This window comes from Lissotriton helveticus, chromosome 11 (genome assembly GCF_964261635.1).
Source record: "Lissotriton helveticus chromosome 11, aLisHel1.1, whole genome shotgun sequence".
Lineage (NCBI taxonomy): Eukaryota > Metazoa > Chordata > Amphibia > Caudata > Salamandridae > Lissotriton > Lissotriton helveticus.
In genome coordinates this window covers 1,127,999,810-1,128,020,056 of record NC_136072.1, presented here as the reverse complement: position 1 = coordinate 1,128,020,056, position 20,247 = coordinate 1,127,999,810, and the positions used below count along the sequence as shown (strand labels likewise).

At 46.4% G+C, this 20,247-nt stretch overlaps 1 protein-coding gene across 1 annotated transcript in view; it reads left to right on the top strand.

Moving 5' to 3' along the window:
• Positions 1-20,247, top strand: part of SNAP29 (synaptosome associated protein 29) — a 36,094-nt gene that overhangs the window by 7,029 nt on the left and 8,818 nt on the right. The window contains exons 2-3 of the mRNA XM_078667863.1: positions 452-774; positions 17,574-17,770. Of these exons, the coding sequence (XP_078523989.1) occupies positions 532-774; positions 17,574-17,770 (440 nt within the window). The 5' untranslated portion in view covers positions 452-531. The remainder of the gene's footprint in view (positions 1-451; positions 775-17,573; positions 17,771-20,247) is intronic.

Below are 20,247 nucleotides of genomic sequence, written 5' to 3'. Positions count from 1 at the left end.
GTTGGTGGTTTCTGCTGTGACGTGAAAAATGTTGCGGACACAGTAGTATCTGGCCTCTCACAAGCAAATAAGAGTCTCGTTTTACCTAGACACTTTGGGGTGTCAAAGAAAGGATTATAAATGGATGAAGCACTTCCCCAATGCTAGGTGGACTAAAACCAGCTATGAATTTCCAAAAGGTATATATTGACAGATTTACTGGGAGCAAGATAAGTTGTGTGCCCCATTATTGATCAGCGTCAATTGAATAGACTGGAAAATTAGCTAGGGTCTTTTTTTTTGTTGTTGTCCTAAGTAGCGGCCATTGCGTAGCTGCAGAACACTTTCTTTGTCACATTCTTATTCATGGTCATCTCTTCTAGATTAATTAGTGATCATAGCTTTCAGTCAGTGACATTAACAGTGTCATCGTTTTTGTTTCTAATCTCCTCTTGTTATCCTTCCTCAATAGGTTTGTCTCAACAGTCCAAGTTAATACCCACCCTTTACAGCACAAGGTGACATCCAAGGCCTTTGACATCGCTTGCCGCCATGTCAAGAAACTACAATCCCTTTGATGAGGAAGAAGAGGATGATGACTTCAGATCAGCAAAATGGAGAGAGCCATCAGGTTTTTCAGATGATGCACCTGAAAACCAACGCCAGGGCCCTGTTGACAAGCAAAGGGCATTGCAACAGGAGGTGATGAGGCGAGCAGCTTCCACTGTGGACAGCAGTGACCGATGTGTCGCTCTCGTTTATGAGTCTGAACAAGTGGGAGTGGAGGCAGCAGACGTAAGTGAGCACAATACATTTGGGTGCAGTAGATGCTTTGTCCAAAATTATATCTGTATTTCAATTGCTACTTATGATTCTCCTGTGTCATATCTTACTACCAGAGAATTCATAAGGCAAAGAGTTGATGTCCTCCAGCACAACGTTGAAAATATAGTACTAATTACATAAAATGATAAATTCCTACCCATTTGAAATATCTGCTCCGTCATCTGCACTCCTAACGTCGACGATATGATAGAACTCTCCAAAGTTAGTCACATGGATGGAAACCTTGACAAAGTTCATTGGCCAATTAGCAAGCTGGAAGTGGACCTTTCGCATTTCAATTTTACAATTTCTGCTGTCTGCATGAAATGGTGTACAAAATTGTATGCGTATGCACAGCTTGGCCGAAGAGGTCAGAAAGCCTTATCTGGGCCTGTTAATCTGGATGGCCAAATCACTCAATCCAGCACCGATAGAATTGTTCCACTGATGTACAGCAGCGAGTGGGTAATAATCGGAAAATACATGTATACCTATTATAGCAACTTCTTTATTTGATTCACTTTGGTTGATTTCTTTTTTTCTCTCTCAGAAGTGGGAGAGGTTTTGCTTCCAAAGGAGTAGTTTGAACCTCCTGGGTAGGTCATGTAGAATTTGGTTGCCACTTCACCTTCTGCCCTAAACACAAAACCATTGAATAAGAATGCGTGTAATAATCTGTGCTATATTTAAACAACTTAGGGATGTGGTTCCCTGTGTCTGGACTGACCACTACCTGGTGATTTGTGAGGTAAATGTTAAAGACTACTTAAAGCACCTACCCCGGGGTACCAGAAGGACCCGTAAATGGATCGAGGTTGATTTAAAAACCCTGACCTCGGCGCTCCCGGAAATGGCTTGTCTGACGAATATAGATGGAAGCCTGGATGTTGAATACGCGGACTTAATCCAGAACCTGAATAAAGCTATTGATCAGATAGCGCCGAAAAAAACTCAGTTAACAAAAGGACCTGGTAAAGAGGCTCCTTGGTTCACTCCGTTGTTAAGGGAACAAAAAAGGAAACTCCGAGCCCGGGAGAGAACCTGGAGGAAAACTAAGCAGGATACAGCAAAGAACCAATACAAAGACTCACTCCACATGTACAAAAAACTCATCTTACAAGCTAAGGCGGAGTATTATGAGTCTCGCCTGCAGAAGGCTAGGAATACCCAGAGGGAGACCTTTCAAATCCTATCGGAGTTAAGCAAAAAACAGGAGAATTCTGAGTCTCCCATAAACTGTGACACTTTCCTGGGGTATTTCTTAGATAAAGTAAAGACCATTATCCTGGAAATTAAGAATAGTATGGTGAATAGTGATACTATACATTCTGAGGCCCATAATCCTGCTCACTGCTCTATAGTACAGTTCCCTGAGATGGATGAGCTGAGCCTAGAGCAGCTAATGGGTAAAACCAAATCTGGTTCTCCAGCAGACCCATGTCCCCCCGAGTGTTTTCCGTGTGGCACGGCCGCTATTGGAAGCTCGGATTATTTCTCTCCTCAATAGGTCCCTAGAAACAGGACATCTACCAAGTGATCTTAAGGAGGCGCGTGTTAGACCCCTGCTGAAGAAACCAGGCGTAGACCCGGCTGTCCTGAAGAACTACAGGCCGATCTCCCAGTTGCCCTTCCTTGCAAAGGTCCTAGAGCAACACGTGCTGAAGTCCCTGTCCCTGTACCTCGAATCCCATGGCCTACTGCATGAGCGACAGGCGGGGTTTCGAGCACACCATAGCACCGAGCTAGTGATGCTCTCGGTGCTAGATGAACTGAGATGCATGGCTGACAGCAAAAAAACGAGCACCCTGATTTTATTAGACCTGTCAGCGGCGTTTGATACCGTCAGCCATGACCTGCTCCTGGGAAGACTGGAGGCCTTTGGGATCAAAGGCTTGGCCTTTAAGTGGCTGCAATCCTTCCTCTTGGGAAGGACACAGAGGATACAACTGGGGGAGTTGATATCTGAGGTGGGGTTCTTAGAGTGCGGGGTACCACAGGGCTCCGCACTGTCCCCACTTCTGTTCAATCTTTATTTGCAGCCTCTAATTGCGTCCTTGGCCGAGATGGGCTGTAGAGTCTTCAACTATGCTGACAATACTCAGCTTGTGCTCAGTATCGATAACACAGGGACAGCACAAATCCAAGCTCAAAACATCTTGAGGTATACCGTAGGGTGGATGACGGAAAACCTACTAAAGATCAACCCGGACAAGACCGAGGTATTGGTAATTCCATCTACCACCTCACCGTGGAGTGATCTGTATTGGCCTGCAGAGCTTGGACTAGCCCCAAAACCCAGTGCCAACGTAAAGAGTTTGGGGATTAAACTAGATTGTGATCTGTCAATGTGCAGCCAAATTTCCACCGTTGTTGGAACCTGCACGAACATCATTAGACAACTGAGAAAGCTAGCCCCCCTCCTCTCTCATTCTATGATGCGCTCAATTGTAGCAGCAACCGTGATTTCACGAATCGACTATGGGAATGCCCTGTACCTTGGCCTCCCAAAAACATTGACAAATAGACTCCAGGTCGTAATGAATGACGCCGCACGACTGATCTTCGGACTACCCAGACGAACAAAGGCCTCCCCCCTACTCCAAACCCTTCATTGGCTCCCTGTTAAAGAGAGGGTTGAGTTTAAGAGCCTCTGTATAGCGCATAAGGCGATCTACGGCCATGCGCCGGACTATATCAAAGCTCGTCTGGAAGTATACAACCCAAAGAGAATACTTAGATCATCGGATTCTCAGCTACTGGTCTGCCCCCGCTACAAATTAGTGACTAAGGGAGGGAGAGCCTTTTCTGTTTTGGCCCCCCAGTTATGGAACAAGCTGCCTGAGGGGCTACGCAGGGAGGTGAACCTCCTACGGTTCAGGAAATCACTGAAAACACTGTTGTTCAGAAGAGCCCTGATCGCAATGTAGTCCTGTAGCTGTGTCTCTCGGAGGAGTTGAGCTAAGTTATTGTAATAACACCGATTTCCAATGCGCTTAGAGACCTGTAGGTGATTGGGCGCGCTATAAATCTAAATTAACAATAACAATAACAACAACTTATAAAGCGCACAAATACCCGTAGGTGTCTTTATCACTGATCTGAAGTCGTTTTTGATCATAGAAGGGGAACAACTGAATATCCAGCAACATCTTTCAGTTGTTTCGCTGTCCTGTAACTCTTCTTCATGGAAGTTGCTCTAAAATAAGTATGTTTTAGCATTCACTTTTTTAGCTATACCTGGTTTGTGACAGTTTACAGGAATACTTTATTGATGTATACTGTCTTGAAAGCCGCCTGTTGTTTGGCATTCACTAAGCGCTTTCTTTGAGCTGCATGCAGAAGCGGAGTTCCCTTTACATGTTATATTCTGTGTGAAGGCGCAACAGATGATTTTTCTTATTTCTTAGAGCTGACACAAAACAGCCAGTACTTTAAAACCAGCCTGGATGTATTTTTTTTTTATATCTGAGAAAAATCTTTTCTTCAAGATTCAAAGTCAAATGTTGTAACTGCCATGCTAGTTTACAAAACTGCTCTCTACCATTCTTTTAGAATGCTGATGTCTTGTGGCACACTAATGGCAGACACTGCGCTGTAAAGACTACAGTCCAGAAACGTACCTCTCTCCTGCATGAAAAGTAAAATAACTGGATTTGGCCTCGAGGCCAACAACTCTGTGTAACCACATTCACAGAAAACATATCCCAAGACTTGCATTGTGCCCTTAAGCTCATGGTAAATTTCCACGTTCAGTGTCGAAGTTAGTGTGAATTCAGTTCAGCTTAGATCAACAATACTTTGATAAGCAGCTGTACCAGGAAGTTCTGCCAGGAAGCTCTTCCGCCTTTCCTGAAACAACATCCTGATGCAAGTGCTTCCGTTGGGGACAATATTCCTTCTGCTTGTGCAGCTGACTGTGCACTTTGACTTATAACTAAAATAACTTGCAACAATTACAGAACCAAGCAGCAGATATGTTACAGGAAATATCATTCCACTTGTTGAAGAACTTCATTGGCTCATCATCGGATACAGGATTGTTTTCTAACCATAAAGTCAGAAATTGAGTCATGTAGATTTATGGCTTCTTTTTGAATACATTTGTGGCTTTCAAAGAATTGAAAGAATTCATTGATTATTTCTGGAAACTTGTGACTGTCTCAGATTCCAAGGACATTTATGTACACGTAGAGAAATGTTATCCTGACATGCATTTAAACTTTGAACATTTTTGGTTTATCAACAGTGGAAATATTGTACCCATGTAGAAAAACCTTCCCAAGTTCCCCGCAGGTTTTAGGGATGTTCTCATCACACTCCCATGCATAATATGAACGCATGCCTTCGAGAAGAGCGATAATCGGACATTATCCGTGGTAGGAATGTGCCCGTCTCAAATTGGCAAATACCATAACCATATAGGAGTGTAGGTTTTCAAGTACCCAAGTAACAAGCTAGCACTCGAAGACCCACAACCTTATATTGTAAATGTGTAAATGTACCGGTATTTATAGAGCGCACAGCTACTTCCCTGAGGTAGTGTCCCGACGCTGTCCGTATACCGCTTAGGAACCCTTCCTGGCTTTCCCTGTGAGTGTCCACGCCTGGGCAGCCCCAGGGTGAAACCAGGCATCCCAGCGCTTTTGGGGCCGTTGTGGAGATTAAGCAAGCTATTGCCCAGAGTTGCAGAGTGGGACCAATGATTAGAATAGGCACCGAGGTGAGAATGATCAGGTCCGAGGAAATTGAGCCCAAGACCCGCCAAGGCGGGTATTGAACCCTGGTGCCAGGCCAGCCCTCTGCATCAGGGTCTGCCGCTCTAACCATTTGAGCCACACTTCTCCACATATTGCTGTAATCTTCCAATTACGGTACTTTCCAACTACATTCCTGTCATTTTTAGGTCAAGCTTACCAGACAACACAGCTGTCTGGTTGCAACAGATATACTGTGGGCTCAACAAAAGCTTACCTGTGCTTTAAGCCCACCCACTGCTTACCACTGGCTAGCTTTATTTCCTTTCCCATTTGTTTGCTTTTTGTTTGTTAGATTTCCTTGTCCCAGCTTGCCCACCTGTGTATTCGCTCCCATTGAGCATAGCCTATTAACCACTTCTTAGATAAGCTGGCTTTCTTTTCCTTCTACTGCTCACTTTCAGGGAAATACTTTTCTATTTTTTAAGTAATCCATGAGATTGTATGTGTGTTCTAATTGTCTCGCTCGTGCTTCCCCCTCCCACCGCCCACTTGTATTGCTGTTTCTCATCAGTTTGCTTCTCTGTAAGCACCCCCAACACTCCATTTTGCTGTCTCTCGCCCATGTGATTTTTCCCCTACCTATGCTTATGTTGCTGTTTCTTTCCATGTGCTTCTCTGGCCACAGTCGTCCCATGTCGCTCTCACCCATGTCTTCTTCCTCGCTCTACTGTCATCCATGTTCTGGAAGCCGGTGCTCTTGGTCTCTGTGTATATGAGGCCTCTCATGATAACAGTTCTCCACACCACATCCACTCTTTTTGCCAGGAGACTGCTATTCCCCAGTCCATGCCATGTTTCCCATCTGGGGTTACAGGTAGAGACATTACGATTGGAGGGCTTGTCCCATCGCAGATAAGGTGCCCAGCTGAGACTACTCCTAAAATGTTGCAAGCACGCGCCAGTGTTAGTTTTGGGTGCTCTGTCTTTGTCTGACCATCTGTGTGTGACACTTTTAAATCGGTTGCAAAAGCCTTATGTTGTGAAATAGTAGTGATATGTTATTGCACAAGTGAGAGCACGCGGACCACTAGCTCAGAAAAGAGACATTGGCAGAAAAGCCAGTACTGCAACACTTGCGTGTCAAAGGCTCGTTTCCCATGCTAGTTGTATTGATCTTGTTTTGCTGCTTTTAGGGGGTTTTTAAAAAATGCATGTAGTGCAATAGAAATCAAAAATAGATTATTATGAAGCGGGTTGTATTCGAAGCAGAGCACCACATTTGTATTTCTTATGTTTATGTATTTCACAGCCAGTTATTCGTTTGAGCAATGGTCCGCAAGGTTCCTGAAATCTGAGTCTATCTACTGTAAAGGTCTTGAAATTCGCGTCAGATTGCAAATCTACAAGTATATCAGTTGTGCCTTTAAGTCAGGGGCACCTTCGACTAGGCAAATTTTTTCACAACCACTCTAAACAGGCTGTCGGTGCTTTCTTGCTTTTTCGTTGCTTCCTCTGATCTGCCTTTACATATCCTGTATGTAAATACGCACACTTTTCCTCCCGGCAACCAATATTATTTTTATCAAGGACCCTTAGACAATCTGGCAGTAGGGCTGCGGCTTCGACACCGAGAAAGACTTGGCAGCTCCTATTAATGCTCATTGTCCTGGAGCATGGGTGGGTAAGCTTTTGTGGATCAGGCTAGCGATAAGCACAGTGTAAGCTTCCTTTTATGTGGCTCAACCGCAAGTTTTATTAAAAACCAGAGGAATTCTTTAAAGGCGTTACTTTTAGCCTATGAAAGGCTCGTTCTGCAACCCTCCTTTCTCGAGGTTGCTAAATCCATTATTATCCTCCGGGATCATACTCTTTACTTTGTGGGTCCATTAGGCTTTAGTGTGAGGTTAGTGATCTGCTAGTTTCTGCACCGGCAAGCAGAGCAGAGGTGGTATCAAACCAGCATTTGGTCTTTTTATTTTCTTTGCAGCCAGGGCAAACTTTCTGAACTTGCTTCATCTCATCACGGGCCACAATGGTATACGTGACTTACTCTTGTGTCAAATGTCATTGCCAAGTTGGATATTGTTTGTTAACCTTGATCATAGAAAGGGAAGGTTGGTAACCACCACTTGGTCATGTTCTCTCTGTGATTCCAGGTGCTTCCCATGCCTTTATTTCAGCATTGTGGGTTCCTCTCACAGCTACTCCGCCCATAGTGCTTACTAACCCGTAGCAGCTGGACGGGCATAATTTGCACACAGCTGACTACTTAAGAAATGTTATGGTTCTACCCTTTACCCTCCTTCCAAAACTTGCAGCTTTCTTTACCATTGCCTCTCCGCATGGATAGTAGTACATCTCATCTAGTCTCACATCCATATGGGTAGGTCAAATCTGAGGCAGCAGGGTAGGCAAAAGAACAGTTGGTTTGAATTCGACTCTGAGGGGCTGCCAGTGGTTAGACAAATGGCCAGAATTACTCCCATCACCTTTTATGTGTTTTTTATATTGTTTGAATAACCCATATGACATCCAGCTCCTTCACATGTACAATGTCCTTTTTAAGCTTAGAAGTGTTGCTTCAGATGCTTCTATTGGCCTTTCGATCCAATGTAATGTGCAATGATCGGCATAAACTCCTATATAGCCAATGCACCTCATCCGACATAAGTTTTGAACTGTGGGTGTGGCACATTTGCTTCCAAAATGTGTCTTTAATCTAAAAATAAAAGCGATAGTACCCTGCTCTATTCTAGTACTGCACTGATTACTGTAGGGCAGAGGGTTTACTTTGCTAGCCGCAAGCACATAAAATAAGCTGGTTGTGTTCCAAGATTGCTCTTAAGTCCTTAGTTCGCGTTTGTATTACCTGGTTGCATGCCACTGCCTGGCAGTGATAGTCATGCGACGCGTGATCAGACTAACCTTGCACACGTCTGTGATAAGAATTGCCTTTGACCTTAGTGACTTAGTGTATTTTGTTTGTGATAAGAGACCAATCCAGTGATTTCTTTGAACATTGTTTGTGTGATGTGTAAATTTCAGCAAAGGTGGCACTAGCTCTGGCTATTTAGGTCGAGGTAATATCCGGTCTGCCGAAGGCAGAACCGGAAGTCCGAGATTTTATGTTTCTTAGTGGGACTATTAGTCCCGCCTCTGCCTTTGGCTCTCTCTCATTGGCTGGCTTCCTAAATGGAGGCCAGCCATTAGAGGAGAGAGCCGTCCCTCCGAATAGGCTCCGTCTTTTTCGGATTTGGGGGCGTAAGTTTTGCTGTTCTTTAGACAGTGACGTAGTCTGTCACTCAGAACAACAAAACCACGCCCCCAATTCCGAAAAAATCGGAAGCTTAAGGCCGCCATTTTGCTGGTCGAGCAGCGTCTACCAGGACATGAGGTAAGCCTCTGCCCCCCTGTTTGTGCCGTTCTTCGTGCCCCTGCCCCCGTTTGTGCCGTTTTGTGCCGTTGTTTCTTGTTGTGAGCGTTTCTGTGATTCCCGAAGAACTGGCAGCCCTGGCGTTCCGCTGCAGGGTCTGAATAAATGCAAGGGTTGAGTATCGCACAGCACTGAAAACTGGTTTTCAGACTGCTCCTACGTGCTTACAGTCGTGGCGAACGAGGAAACTTCGCCACGCGGACGTGGGGTCATTTGTCCAAGATCATACAATGCGACCAAGCGGGTGAACAGTGATTATGCTATAATTCTCGCGCTTAATACTGATACTCCGTAAGTGCTTGCGATCCGAACCCTTGGCGTACTTCTAACAGATAATACTTCAATGCTACTCATTGAGTAAGGTAGGGTCGTCCCAGATTGTCCTTCATCCGCAGACGTGTGGGCAGCAGCCGCATGAACCTGCCGAGCAGGAGCGCCTCCTCCTAACATTAGACCGCATCTGAGAGGCGCTGAAACCTCCGGTGGCCGGAGTGGTCAGGTCATCACCACCTCCAGACCGCGGCGGGAAACCCGAGGGGTGACTGCACCGCCATCCCGAAAGTGTATACAAAGACAGAAGAAAACAGCTACTTTCCGAAAGTGTTAGGGTTTTTGGTTAAAGAGGATGTTGAATCTTGTTGCAGTGTTTTTGTAGTGAACCATGATCTGCTGGCAGCTTTCAGCCCGACGCTCCTCAGTCTGCCCTTCCCAGGGTCACCAGTCCCCAGTGGGGTGCTGTAAGGACAGTATAGTGTGTGCACACGTGTTGTGAGTGCTTCACAAAGTGTGCCGCCGTGTGTGAGTTTTATTCTACACAAGGCGTGCCATCTTATGTGGGGTCAATGTGAAACACACAACCACTCTGATGCTGTCATTTTACAAGACTGTTCTCCACGGTGTCTCACTCTCTCATACACTTGCACCCCCCCCCACACACACATCTTTATGAAATTTTCTATGGGCATCTCTCACATCATCTCCTTCCACTTCATCACTGTGTCTCCTCTTTGTCCTTCTGCTTGCTTGCGTCACCTCCCCTCTCTCTCACACATGCGCCCTCTACTGTAAACACAGCATTTGTGTTATCAACATTTCAACAACTGTGCATACCTGCCTCACACTTTCACATACAATGGCACTTGCAATTGACACACAAGTGACCATCAATCTGCGCACTCTGCAGAGAGGCCAAGTATTGGATGAGCATTTATGACCCACTGACACATTTATGCCATTACATTACACCACATGCTGTAATTGGTGGCACCCAGGTAAAAGCAAAATCCTATCGCAGCAGCACCATAACATGCAAGGAGGCGGAACAGGAGTGACACATGTTGGCAGCACGTGTGTCTTTGTTGCTCTTTTTGACCGGAAGCGCGCCCTTGCATCAATTTTAGACCTATGGTGCACCAAGGGTTGATCCCTTAAGCGGCCCCTTATCGTGTGGCTGCGGATGCTTTACGCTGGCTGCCCCTGTAAGCAGGAGCTGCAGGGAAATACTGCGCGTGCCTCTAAGCCCGGTGCCAGGTATTAGCATTTGGAATCTTAATGCTAGGTCGCTTGTCAAGCACCATCTTGACATCAATGATCTATTAGGCAGGGAGTTGCCTGACCTATTTTGTGTAACAGAGACCTGGCTGCAGGATGCTGACACGGCCATTGTCAATCTGGCCTTCCCGCCGGAATACTCGGTATTCACCTTGAATAGGACCTCAAGAGGCGGGGGTATTGCGCTTGCCGTCAAGTCCTGTTACCCTACCACATGGCTTGGGCAAAAGATCTCGGGGTGCGAAAGCGCTTTGTTTAAGGTTGCTATCTCATCCAACTTCACCCTGTCGGGACTGGTAATTTATCGGCCCCCGGGGAGTGAAGTAACCTTCAGAGCAGCGTTACCCGAGGCTGTTAGTAATCTGGCTACGGGGTGCTCCAATTTCACCCTCATTGGAGATCTAAATCTGCACTTTAACAACTCCAGCAGCCCCTCAGTCGCCAGTTTCCTGGCCGACCTTGAGGCGTTACAGCTTACTCAGTTGGTGACGCAGCCCACACACTCAGGGGGTCACACCCTTGACCCGTTTTTTACCAATCTGACGGAAGTCTGTGTCACCAGCTACACACCTTTGGCGTGGACTGATCATTATTTGATACAGTTCCACTGCCCTATCGTGGCTAGTCCATCTAAGCCAATGGTGTGTTCTGTTCCAAGAAGACGCTGGAACAAACTTAAGCTAGATGAGTTCTTTCATCTCTTATCAGCTGACCCGCTTGACGTCTCAGGCCCTCCGGATCAGTTGTACGACAGGTTCACCGATTGGGTCTCCAGGGCCTTGGACACCCTCATCCCCTTGGTGACCCGTAAAACTGGTCCTGGCAAGGCCAGCCCTTGGTACGATGACTCTCTACGAGCCCTGAAGGTGTCTTGCAGGCGCGCAGAGCGGGCATGGCGCAAAGCCTACTCCAGCTCTAAGAAAGTCTTATATCAGGCTACAGTGAAGGTGTACCATCGGGTGGTGTGTAGAACCCGTGCCGCTTTTTATGCGACACAATTCAGGAATAGTTCGAACCCTGCAAAGGCTATCTTTAAGGTATTGAAAGACCTCACTGCCAAAAAAGTTATAACATCACACCAGAGCTCTCTGGAGCACTGTGAAAAGTTGGCAGAGTTTTTTCTGGAGAAGGTGAATGCTATTTATCGAGCCTTCCCCGTGGTCGTTCCCTCAGTGATGACATCATCTAAGCCTCCACCATCTGAGGGGCTGTGTTCTCTACCTTTGTTAAATCTAGATAGCCTAGGCATTTTGGCTCGCAAAGTGAAATCTGGGTCCCCTGAGGATCCACTTTGCCCTGAGGTGTTCAAGGACCTGGCGGCACATGACATCTCTCCGCTTTGTTCCTTGGTCAATGCGTCTCTGACATCTGGCGTTGTTCCACTTAAGTGGAAGCGAGCCATGGTACGTCCGATCCTGAAGAAACCTAGCCTGGATGGAAGCAAGCCGGAGAGCTATCGGCCTATTTCACTCTTGCCGTGGCCGGCTAAGGTGATGGAGGCACACGTAAATGCCGCTCTCTCGGAACATCTCCGTCGAGCTGATATACTCGACGCTACGCAGAATGGGTTTAGGGCAGGTCACAGCACGGAGACGGCTCTGCTTTATATGGTGGAGCACCTCCGCTCCGTGCTTGACGCGGGACAAACGGCAGCGCTGGTGCTATTAGATCTAAGCGCTGCCTTTGACACCGTCTCGCACCCTATCCTTCTGCAGCGTTTAGAGGATGCTGGTGTCTCCGGCATTGCGCTCGACTGGTTCCGGTCGTTCTTATCAAACCGGGCCTTTAGCGTGACCGTCCCACCCTTTCAGTCAAAATTCCACCCGTTGAACCTGGGCGTCCCCCAAGGCTCCTCGCTGAGTCCTACGCTGTTCAATCTGTACGTAAGGCCGCTAGCTGAGGTTGTCAAACTATGGGGTATGACCATGGTGTCATATGCCGATGACACCCAGCTAGCGGTCACGATCAGCGGGGATGCGGAGGTCGACGCTCCTAGGTTTCAACAAGGACTGAGGGCGGTCGCTAGATGGATGACGCTTAATTGTCTCCAGCTAAACGCTAGTAAGACCGAGGTGATGGTATTTGGTAGGCGACCGGAACTGTGGGGAGAGAGATGGTGGCCGGAGGAGCTGGGTTCCGCTCCCATCCCAGTCACCGAGCTTAAAAACCTCGGGGTCTGGCTGGACCCTTCCCTTACGTTTGCATGCCACACTAAACGCACGGCTGCTTGCTGCTTCGGCATTTTGCGTGGGCTTCGTCCTGTGCTAAAGTTCTTCGATGCCCCCACCCGGCAACTCATGATCCAAGCGACCGTCATCTCCAGATTGGATTATGCTAGTTCTTTGTTGGCCGGTCTGAATGTAGCTGAGATAGGGCGCCTGCAGCGGATCCAGAATGCAGCAGCAAGAGCGGTGGTGGGCCTTCCAAGATTCTGCCCCACCTCTAGCACCATTCGAGCACTGCACTGGCTCCCGGTGGCGCAGCGGATTCAGTTTAAGGTACTCTGCGTCGCCCATAAGATCTTGAAGGGGTCCCCGGCAATGATCCTTACGACCCTCATGGCCAACTATATTCCGGCACGACCCTTAAGATCGTCAGATCTCGAATTGGCCGTGGTACCGCGCTTTAAGCGAAGCAGGGCCGGTGGGCGCTCATTTCGAGTGCGGGCCGCCGCTCTGTGGAACTCCTTACCCCCGGCAATTCGCGCTATGAGCGATTTGCTCTCTTTTCGTCGTGCCTTGAAAACATTTTTATTCCCTTAGTTAGTGTGTTCTGTGCTGTTTTATTTAGTTGTGTTGTGTAGCTGCCTTGTCGGGCGCCAAGACGCTCCTTAGCTGGAGCATTTGTGCGCCTAATAAAAACCACATAACATAACATAACATAACATAACACTTCACAATAGGAAAAAAAAGTGGACCAATGCCAGATTTACGTTTCACACAATTTTTCATAATCTTCTGATCACTTTACGTAATTACCCAAACAGAAATTAAAATTGTGCACGCCTCTTCTAAGAATTACATCGTCTGTAAAAAAGTAAACACCGTTAAGGACTGGAAGAAGTAAAACGTGACATTTAAACAGCAACTCAATCCCTGAGATGCATTGTCGTTAGGATTTGTACAGTCATTTTTGGCAAATCGAACAGTGTGTTTTTTTGTGCCTGTGACGTTAAGGACGTAAATTGCCGAGTACTTAGCTCGGCAGGGCACCGTTTCCCAATCAGTTTTTAATCACTGCCAGGTGTGAGACCTCGGAGGACCCGCCCTTCTTAAAGCCCGCAGCGCTGGATACCGCCACCGCCTGGTCCTTTCCGGAACGTGGGTGGGATGCCCCACAGCTGCTGGCCAGCTGGGACACTGAAGCAGCGGTTCCCCAGCACAACCACATCCTGCCTTCTTTAAAGACTGCTTGGGTGAGGCTGAGACTCAGGACTGAGGACCACGGATGCCTTGCACAGACAGCCTGCATCACCTGAGTGATGCTGGCCTCCTCTGTGTTACCCCTGATGGCTTGGCAGCGATGGGCACTATCTAAAGAACGTTGTCAGTCTTGAAGTAGCGACCAGGGAAACAATAATTGGCAAAGCCAATAGGTCTGGATTGTGTTTTCAGTCCTGACTAAAATATATTAAAGCCTGCTGCAGTGGAAAAATGAAGCAAAAACCATCGTTTTCCACATACAGTGCATTTATGGGGTAAAGAATACAGCGTAGTTCCTAAGTGTCAAATCGACCCTGATGCATTGCAATGCAAACACTAAACAGGAAGGCGAATTGTACACCAAACAGTCAATATGAGGCGTCAGAGAACAGTTCTGTGGTTAGAGCCACAGCTCATATTGTTTATTATTTGAAGAATAGGTCAAATTAGGTCGGCAGACAGCTGCACTAACATGCCAAGCAAAAAGGTTCAGCTAAAGGGAAGGTGAGCAAGGCATGGGCTTTCTCTATGGGACCCTGTCAGCCACAGAGGTGACACAAGAGGGATCTTTAGATAGATGTATGTGAATGGGTTCCTGGGAGGCTGCCTTTCATATGTTATGTGTTCGTCTTTATATGTGGCTAAAACCATGTATAGCAACAGCAGGCTATCTAAGTGGCCCTGCCTGGTTCTGTTTATATTTTATGGCAACAAGTGACCCTTGAGGTGTTTCCGCTAAATTGCACTGGTGTATTTTCCTGAGGGTCATTCAGAAGTCTATTCCCATCGGCTAAGTTCTAGTGCCAAAAGTATTAGACAAGCAGTTGCAAAGATGAGTATTGGAATGCAGGTCTGGGTGGTGCAGGATAGGTATATTTTGGCTCTGCAACGTTGCCTCAAAAGATAATTCTAGTACACAGGTATAATACCATGAACCTTAGTCGGGAGTCATATATTCTGCTTCAGAAAGGAGAAATTGGAGGAGGATCAGGTGCCCTGTCCATACAATCGCAGAATCTTTCAAAAACGGAACTACTGCTCTTCAGCAATGAATGTGACACTGGAAGCTCCTTGCTGATCAGGCTCCTCCACTGATCTTTAGTCAGTCAGTCACCATGGTAAAAAGCCTAGTAGCCACCTCCAGCTGAAATATGACTTTTAAGGCCTAAATCAGAATTGTGGTCAGCACAATCTAGCACTTCCTCTTCCACATCTTTCCCTTCTTTCATCAGAGCACCATCCACTGGTAGTTGGCCTTGGCTGTGAACTCTGCTCCGTTCGCTGAGTTTGCAGAGTATTCGGCACTCCGTGGAGTGGATTTGTTTCCTCACTTTCCTTGCCACTCTCTGTTATTATTCTGCTGTATGTTATTGTGAAAACATTTTCACTATATTTAAGCTAAAAAAAATTGCTTTGTCAACTGAAGGCTGCAATGTCTGCCATTTTTTTCTCCATATTGCAAGAACTGAATGCCTTCCATCAGTAAAGTCAGTTGAATAGCTGTCCTTTTTAGGTCTGGCTTCACAGCGCAGTTACCTCATACCTTATGTGATCAAAAGAAAATAACTTTCAGAAATACTACAAAGAGCGGGATTTGGCTCTGTTCACATATTGATGTCATTGAGTACATAATTTGATTGGCCAGAAGGTGTATGCTTCCACTGAAAAAGTGCTTCTATTGCACTTTTCGTCTCGGGGGAAAGGTTATTGGTAGTGCAGCAGGACTGAGTTGATTAGTGTGAAAAGCCAATGATAAAGGCATAGGCCTGATCAGTTTAATATGATAAGTTTCGATGAAGATTGTAGGCCTGACATATTTATTGTGAAAAGCACATATTAAAGTCAACAAGCATTTGCAGATAGATTACTCTCTATCAAAGCCTGCAGAGAATTATTTTGTTACACAGAATTTCACATATTGCCCTGGTAGGCATACTCAAACCATGGGGACAGAAGATTGCATTATGGTAATCCTTACAATAGTGGGCAAGGGTTTTGGTGTTGGTAACCTTATCTTACAAACCCCAGAGATAGATTTGCAGTGTGGTAATCATTTTCAAGCAGTCATCGGAGAGATTTCGTTTTCTATACATTTGTAATTTTATCACTGTATGCTTTCTGGTTACGTCGATCAGTGTATAATAAAAATTTCAGCAATGGCAGAAAGCCTGGTTTATGCGTTAAAGCCAAGAGGCCTTTAAAAGCAAAATGTTATCACACTGTGTTACAGGTTGCGGTGTAGACAGACACTTTGCTATATATGTGTGTGTGGCTCTGTGTAGATAACTTTTTTTGTAGGTGGCTCTACGTGTGGGTGGGTCTGTCTGTGTGAGGATGGCTCTGTGTGTGTGGGTGGCTCTATGTGAATGACTCTGTGTGGGTGGCTCTGTATGTGTGTGGGTGTAAATGCAATAGGTGATGCATATGCGAGCGATTAAGCTATTGGCATTGTAAATGACAATGCCATTTATTTAACGATTAAGCTATTGGCAATGTAAATGACAATGCTATTTATTAATGATTAAAAAAAAAGTCATAACCAATGCCAATAGCTCTACCTTTAATAATGCCGAGACCATTGCATTGTAAATGCTTGTTTTGTTATGCCATTCAGTTTCCTAAAACCAATTTATATTGAAGCCTTCCATTGACTATAATGTTCATGTTACCATCTCCTGACGTCCATGATGGCTCAGCTCCCTTTATGTTGGACATTTGACTTTGCCTGCAATGGCGCAGTACTCTTCTTCGCTTCCTGGCTGCCTTTTCCTGGGTGTCTGACCTTGCTTGTGATGACCTGGTTCTCTCCTTCTGGGTCATGTCACTATCATATGATGGCCCTGCTCTGTCCTCATGGGCTGTCCGGCTCATGCCTCATGTGGCCTGGTTGTCTTCTCCTGGGCAGCAGAATGTGCATCATGTAGACTCCCTCCTGCTGACACCTGACCATGCTTGTACCGGACAAGCACAATCATCCTGAGCTCCTGTTCCTCCTACATGATTGCCTGGCACCCTCCCCACAGGCTTATTTTCTGAATTTGTGATGACATGGTTCTGCACCTAGGCGCCTGGCTCTGTCTCATTATTGCCTAGTTCCCCCAGGGCCCTTAGCCATGACCCACAGCAGCCCTATAAATTCCTTGTGGGATTCCATTCCAACCTTAGGATCACCTACTGACTCTTCCTGGGCTGCTGGCCTCTTTCATGATGGCTTTACTGCCTGCTCGGCTTCTGGCCAGGCTGCCTCCTCCTGAGCAGTTGACCCTACTCACAATGCTCAGGGTCACTCTCCGAGGGCTCCTGTATGTCGCTTGCTGATCTGGCTCCCTCCTTCTGGACCCCTGTTATTGTTTTTGGTGGCCCATTGTCCTGGGCCTGGCCCTTCCACTTGATGATTTGGCTGCCACTTCCAGCAATCCTGGCCTGGCTTCCTCCAGTAGGGCAGCTAGCCTCCCTTCTGATGACCTTGCTCTGTTCTGGGCCCTTGGCTGCTGCCTCCTCCATGGCACCTGGCCATACTGCCTGTGCTCCTGTCCCTGCTTCCTGGACTTCCAGGCCAGATGGCTCCTCCTGAATTCTTGTCTATGTCTAATGATGGCACCGCTTCCCTTTCCTAAGCACTTCAACCATCTTTTGTCCCTCATAACCTCTTCTTTTATTCTGCAGGAGCTTGTTCGCCAGGGAGAGGCCTTAAAGCGGACGGAGCGAATGGTTGATTCTATGGAGCAGGATCTGAAGACGAGCCAGAGGCACATCAATAACATCAAGAGTGTTTTTGGGGGCTTTGTCAACTATTTCAAAGCGAAACCTGCTGAGCCACCCGCAGCTGCTGCAGCAGCTCCAGAGTACACCCCGAATAACAGGTAAATGCATTGTACTTCTCCCATACATCCATCCACAACTGAATCTTTGGAACTGCCCACTACTGCACAGGCGGCCTCAATCTAAAAATCTAATATTTGAATGGATGTTACTGCCCGCAAACCAAAGACAATGATTGCAGGCCCCCACATACCCCTTAAATAGCGTTCTATTTGTAGACAACTAGTAATATGAGTGGGATAGTGTTTGCCATATATGTTTTACCACAATATGTTGCTGCGTTCACAGCCAAGTCTAAACAAAGTTCACCTTCCACTAAACAAACCTGCTAAATAATGTGTAGGATGTGCTTTGAAGACCCCACCACACACCTCAAGACATAATTTGCCTTTACTCAACGATCTTTCCAATAACAAATTTGTCTCTCAGCTGTTTGAGTGAAATTCTCAATACCCAACTTTTTGCTAAATAATTTTTTTCTAGATGGGTGTAATTTCTTTCGCTTTACCCATGGGACCAAACCCCAATACTGGGTCTATGAACAATAGGCACATGTTGTCTACTAGAAACAACAGAACCCCAGTTCCTAAAGTTTCATCCTTGTAGAACATTTGGGACGTTTGGCCTTTTTCACTTTTTATAAGGTTTTCTAATTCTTTTTTCTTGTCAGTAATCTTTGTTTTGAGGCCGCTATCATCGGACGCGCTAAGATACTGTATTCCTCCTCAGTTTGGATGTTAACCACACCCTGCAAACAAGCATCATCCATAAGATGCTTTTAAGAAAGAGACCTAAAGCAGAGTTATTTTATAATTGTGCCTTTCTAGAAATCCTGGATGTGTAATATGATCGCCTGCTTCATTCTTATCCCCACTTCCTTATATTGGCATATCCTCAGTTTACATCATGCCATGTGTATCCGTAGCTGTCCATTTCTTGTAAACTTTCAGGGGCTGGACGGAATCTTGCCTGCTATGGGCTTACTTGCAGATGATTTCTTCTTAGAAACTGTAGCCTTTTTAGGTCTCGTCCTTTTCCATTGCGAAGCAATGGTAAAGGGGGAGAATTCATGTGCTCCATCGGATAGTCAAACCACCACTTTTGTCCGTGGCGTTTTCTTCGAGTGCACGTACAGGCACGCGCATTTGGCCCATACACTTTCATGGCCATCTGTTCCTGTTCCTAATGGCCCTCCCCCAGCACAGAGCGCGCATCGCGGCCGCACAGCACATCAAAGGGCTTCGCCCAGCGTGTGCTGTGCGGCTTCTCCTCCCCTAATTATGTGGCCGGCCGTACTTGTGTTTCCTGGCCGCTTCCCGGCCGCTCTTGTATTTAATTAGCAGCTTCTTTTGTAAAGCGTCTACACTCCCACCCGTTCATCTCCCTCCTTCCCCTGTGGCCGGCCGGTGGCTGCTGGACACTGCGCTTCATGTTTGTTAGGGTATACTTTACAGATTACTTTACTTTACAGATGCCTCGCACACCACATCACCACATCAAATGCTTCTTCTCCCCCTCACTCACTCCTCATCCCCATATGCTCGCTCCTTCCCTCCCACTCTTTGAAATTGCTTTGCCGCCCCATGCCGTGCCTCTCACGCGCACAACACGCCATGCCCGCTTTCACTTTCTATCCCCCCCCCCCCCCCCCCCCCCCCCGCTCTCCACAGCAATGCTAAGAGCTTGTTTTCATTGGGGCTCTTTTCTTAAAGTGCGAACAAAGAGACATTGTCGTGACAGTCCATACCGGTAGCTGCAGTGCGGCAAAAAGCATGTTTGCTTTCCTTTTAATATGAATGTTTTTATTGTTTGGGTCACTCGGTTCTCCCTCGTTCCCACTCCTAAAATCCCATGGCGAAATCTGTTGTCTGATCAACATTTGTATTTCTACAGTACTCGGTGACTAGTTGGACTCACACGTTTTGCGTGTAGAGGAGTCTGTTGTAAGTAATCTATGCATCAACTTTTAACACGTGTTCACAGAAGTTGCACTGTTTGTCAAGTGACTTAACAGCACTGCTGCCTTTTACACCAATATTTTTCATTCGTGAGATGGTAGCTTTGCTTCATTTGTTGAACATACTAGTGAATAACTTCATTGTGCGATTGCCTCTGCATTGATTCACTTAGGTCAAGGCCATGCTGTTTATGGGCACACAGGCGCACTGTCCTTTCCAGCATAACATCACGTTTGAAAACATTTCCTCTTAGCAGACGGAATGCTGCATCTGTTAAACCGTAGGAGTACCGCCTATTACTTTTTACGTCACTGATGGTTACCAGAAGACCCATAGGAGGTGAACATGTCTCTTCCTGTAGGCACTGTTTAGTGTTCCTTAATAATTACTGGATATTTCCTGTTTTATTGATGAACATTCACAAATATTTCTATCCGAGAAGGCTGCAAAAAAATGCGAGAGGACTGCATCATTTGAGTTGACACCACTTTGGGTGGTGAAGATATTTGTAGATTGTGGATGGAGATGCATACAGCGAATGATATAACAAGCATTGGAAA